The 5,085-nt window shown below is 37.5% G+C and overlaps 1 protein-coding gene across 1 annotated transcript; it reads right to left on the bottom strand.

Annotated features, from left to right (window-relative positions):
* Positions 1-2,066: 2,066 nt before the first annotated feature.
* LOC138887219 (uncharacterized) lies at positions 2,067-3,014 on the bottom strand. The gene has a single exon (XM_070168943.1). The coding sequence runs from the start codon at positions 3,012-3,014 to the stop codon at positions 2,067-2,069; it is 948 nt and encodes a 315-aa protein (XP_070025044.1).
* Between the last annotated feature and the right edge of the window lie 2,071 nt (positions 3,015-5,085).

The raw sequence follows: 5,085 nt of genomic DNA, 5'->3' as shown, positions 1-5,085 counted from the left end.
CATGAGTATAAGTTAAATGAGGGCAACTAAATAAAGCACCCATGCAATTTTTACAACACTGGCTGATCACACAAGTAATGGCCAAGGCCCAAGAGTAAGAAGCTCAAATCAATGGATGTAAGCACGCATATGGATTGATTCCACATTGAGAAATAAGCTAAGTCCAACATCTACACCAATTAGGGGTTAGGGCATTTGCATTTATATCCGTTTTTTGTGTTACATTTTAACTTGTGCCTGTTTTGCAAAAAAAATACAAGCATACCCGCTTTTTCGCATAACTTCAGCACACGGGACTGAAGTAGCAAAGACAATCACGCAAAACTTCAGCATTCTAGTAGTCGGGCCTGAACTTCAGCTCTAAAGCTGAAGTTTTTGTGTTGTAACTGGGAAACTTCAGCTCTAGAGCTGAAGTTTTTGTGTTGTAACTGGAAAACTTCAGCTCTAGAGCTGAAGTTTTTGTGTTGTAACTGGGAAACTTCAGCTCTAGAGCTGAAGTTTTTGTCTTTGTAACTGGGGAATCCCACTATCAAGATGTTCTAGTTTTTGATAACTCACCCAACTTTAGTTTACCGTTATTAGATTTTATGTAATCGGATCCATCGTTCAGTTTCATCTACTGTGTACTCTATTAACTTTCATGTTTTAAATATATCAAGAGCTACGTTTCATAGCCAAAAAAAAAAAGAAACTCAAAAGAGAAAAGAAAAAGAAGAACAAACTCTATGTGCATGGAAAAAAATGAATTTGAAACTTACTATTAAAGGCTGGGTTCCTTATGCAGAAACATTCACAGTATCAAGTAAATTTCCAGCAATGGATGACGGAGTTGTGTTTCCAGACAATGAGGAAACTGGTTTTTGATGTTATAATAATCCAAATGGAAGTCCTCAGTATATTTGCTTTAGCTTCATTAATCAAAGAGAGCAATGTTGAAGTCATCGTTGTAGAAGAAGAAAAAAGAAAATGAAGGAGGAGAAGAGGGAGGAGAAAAGGGAGCTGAAGTTATTTAAAAAGTGGGTACAAGTTAAAAGTTTTTAAAAAAATAGGTATAGGTTAAATGGGGGCGACCAAATAGGGCGCCCCGTGCAATTTTTACCTAGGGGTTTAGCTCAAATCTCTGATCCATTTAATATCATTTTAGTAAAATAGATTTGATTTAAAATGAGTGTCCTTTAACGAATTAAGAATTATATATATATATATATATATAAAGCACAAATCACCTTCGCAAAATGTTGTTCGTATATTTACCTTTTGAAAATAGATTTCACATTGTATAAAATCGTAATTAAATTATTTTCTTAATATTTAGAACTTAAAAAACAACTAATTTTTCTTATTTGAAATATGTAAGAATTGCTAAGATTTAAAATTTTAAAACTTATTAAGATTTTACCTTATATAATTTTGTTTTTTAATTAAATTATGTAGCAAAATTATAATTCATTACGTCTTCTTTTATAAAATAATATGTAACGTCTTTATGTGCTCTAATCTCAACTTAGACTTACCACATGTAATGTAATTAAAATAATAATTTTATTTTTTTGAAAAAATCAAAATTGACAAAATATAGATTAAGGATTCAGTTTAGCTTGTATTCATTGAAAAGTTTGGTTCATAACAAATAGTATCCCAACAATTAATGTGCCTTTAGGTTTAGGATTCTTTTACCTAAATAGTCATAGGATGGAAACTCCTTTAATTGAACTTTAAAACCAAATTTAAAATAAGGAAGGCACTTATATATAAACAACAACAACCCAGCAAAATTCCATTAATGGGGTCTGGGGAAGGTAGTGTGTACGCAGGCCTTATCCCTACCCCGAAGGGGTAGAGGGCTGTTTCCGAAAGATCCTCGGCTCAAGAAAGCAAAAAGACAAAAATGAGACAACATTAGTATCAACAAAGAAATCATATGAAAACAGGAACAACATAAACTTTAGAAAAAAGATGCAAAGCAAAAGCATTAGCTAGTAAATAGTTCCTGCGCTGAAAAGTGAAATAGTAAGATACAACATTGCCACTAACTATCCTAGACAAAAACCCTACCAGACTGGTACCTAACCTACAACCCTAATACTCGATCTCCACATCTCCCTATCTAGTGTCATGCCCTCGGAAATCTGAAGCCTCGCCATATCCTGCCTGATCACCTCTCTCCAATATTTCTTAGGTCGCCCTCTACCTCTTCTCGTGCCCTCCACAACCAACTGCTCACATCTTCTAACTGGCACATCTAGGCTTCTCCTCTGAACATGCCCGAACCATCTGAGTCTCGCTTCCCCCATCTTGTCATCAATGGGAGCCACATGCACCTTCTCCTGAATATCATCATTCCTAATCTTATCCATTCTAGTGTGCCCGCACATCCACCTCAGCATCCTCATTTCCGCTACTTTCAACTTTTGGATATGTGAGTTCTTTACAGGCCAACACCCAGCCCCATACATTATGGCCGATCTAACAACCACTTTATAGAACTTACCTTTGAATAACGGTGGCACTCTCTTATAACACAAGGCTCCAGATGCTAACCTCCACTTTATCCATCCTACACTAATACGATATTTAACATCCTCATCAATCTCCCCCCCCTGGATAACCGACCCAAGGTACTTGAAGCTGCCTCTACTTGGGATGAGCGGTGATTCAAGCCTCACATCCACGTCCACTTCCCCCGGCTCAGAGCTAAACTTACATTCCAGGTATTCCGTCTTCGCCCTGCTCAACTTGAAACCCTTAGACTCAAGATCCTGTCTCCAAACCTCCAGTCTATCGTTAACATCGACTCGCGACTCATCAATTAAAACTATGTCATCGATAAATAGCATGCACCATGGCACCTCCCTTTGAATATGGTGTGTTAACGCGTCCAGCACCAAGGCGAACAAAAACAGACTGAGGGCAGAACCTTGGTGTAATCCCATTTTCACCGGAAAATGGTCAGAATCGCCTCCTACTATCCTAAATCGAGTCTTTGCCCCAGCATACATGTCCTTAATCGTCATAATGTAAGGGACCGATAGACCGTTTGCCTCCAAGCATCTCCAGAGAACTTCTCTAGGCAATTATATATAAAGAAATATCTTATACTCTTCATCATAAACTCATTGATAGTGTCGACGCGTAAGGACGTAAACTTACTTGTGATTTGAGAAATTTTTTTATGACCTCTAGGCTCTTGAAGTTACATAACAATAGATGTTTGCGCATTCTCAATAGACAACTACAAATTAAAAAGCTGTCAATTGTGATTTTTATATTTAATGTCCCTCGTACGATTGTCAATTTAAATTTACTTATTGATAATTTTATATAGGTTGTATGGCTCAGTACGTTCAGACAGTGAGAAAAATGTTGGCACTATTTGGTATTATACGAGAAGAGTGTACATTTCAGAAGGTGCATTGTGTTTTGACTTACAAATGCTTTATTGGAATTGTTGTACTCGCCTGGTTGATTGACTGTTGATATTCAAATTTTGCTATGTGGCACGGAAGAATTATAGAAGTATTCCTTATGAGATGATCATGTATAAAGGATTTGTCAGTCATTTGAGTGGTGGAGATGTGATCAGATCTGGTGATTCTTTTGTATTCTTGTGGTTTGGAGACTGGGGGTCTTAGAGGCAGATTGTTTCTTGGTTGTAGACTGCAAAGATATGGTGAAGTTAGCCAGCTGACGGTATGTGTTGTGGGTAGGTTCGAGTGGATCTTTAGAAAGGTTACCTACTTATTTTGGAAGGATCAAAATCGATTTAGAGGCCACTAGCAAGCTTAATGAGGATGTGTATTCTACACCAGATCGTATTTGTTGACTCTCCACGGCTATTGTTGAGTGGTGTATCATTCAGTTAGAGTTAAGCTTCTTCATGTTTTGATATGATCTATGTGTTACTCTTCTATGCTAAGTTGGGTTGTGATCTATTGATTATTTGCACACATGATGCGGTTCTGTTTGGGCCTTGTAGCGGAGTTCGAGCGAGATGGTACTTGGGATGTCGAATGGTTGATTGCACCTTAGTTATGGTCTTTCCTGTTGGTAGTATATTGTGCTAGCCATTTCTCCATGGTTATGGTCATGCACTTCGTGTGATTGTTGTCAACTTGTGTATGGTTGTTGATTTTGAGCATTATGGCTCAAGGTATTTCATGTGGACCGATGTTTGAATTGGGTCAGGCAATGCAGCGGAGTTATGTTAGAATATGATCCTTCATGTTAGATTCGTGTGTCTTGGTTCTATTATGGGTGATGGGTTCATAACATTGTGTTTGTGGTGGTACCTGTAGAGCTTATGAGGCGGTTCTCTCATTTGGTTCTCTTTTCATCATTGGTTACACTCGAGTTGCTTCTTTTTGGAGCACGGATTATATGGCGTTTGGCTATAGATGATACTAGTGTAACATGTTGGTAGGGCAGCTTTAATTGATGGGATGAGGTCATTGGACCTGGAATGGGTTCTATCGTATTTGATTACGGTATATTTGGAAGGATAATATCGTTGGTCAAATTAGAATTTGGCTATGGACGTGTCAAACGAGAAAGAGCTTCATGACTTGTTGATCTAATGAGTGGTTACGAGTTTCTGTGTGTTTCATTCACCATTCACATTGTACAAAGGTTTGGAACAAAGTTTTATTTGATATGTTTGTTAACAATACCAGATTTGCCAATGAGCAACTATTATGGTTGATAGTTATTGATATGGGTATCTGAGTTGTGTGGTATATCATGTGATTACATTTTGAGTTATGGTTATTGCTTGGTCCAGTTTGTTCAGACTTATACATTGTGTAGGTGCGAGATTCGGGTCTTGTAATGAATTTCGGATGTTAAAAATTGGGTTCTAAAGTTTACGGACAAAGGCTGGAGTAATGATCTTCAGTTATGTTATGTTATCAGTCTTATATTGATTGGGGTGAAATGAGGTCACCCACGGTTATGTGCATAGTATTTTACACAGTGATATGATGCATTTGGAACGACTCTTGTCACGTTCGAGGACGAACATATGTTTAAGTGGGGGAGAATATAATGACCCGATCGATCGTTTTGAGCATTTGCATTCCGTTCAGCTGT

Source organism: Nicotiana sylvestris, chromosome 3 (assembly GCF_000393655.2).
Source record: "Nicotiana sylvestris chromosome 3, ASM39365v2, whole genome shotgun sequence".
Lineage (NCBI taxonomy): Eukaryota > Viridiplantae > Streptophyta > Magnoliopsida > Solanales > Solanaceae > Nicotiana > Nicotiana sylvestris.
The sequence above is the reverse complement of the archived record's forward strand: the minus strand, read 5'-3'. Positions and strand labels throughout refer to the sequence as shown.

Coding starts and splice junctions, on each gene's coding strand:
- LOC138887219 (XM_070168943.1), bottom strand. CDS start 3,014: ATGACGATTAAGGACATGTATGCTGGGGCAAAGACTCGATTTAGGATA.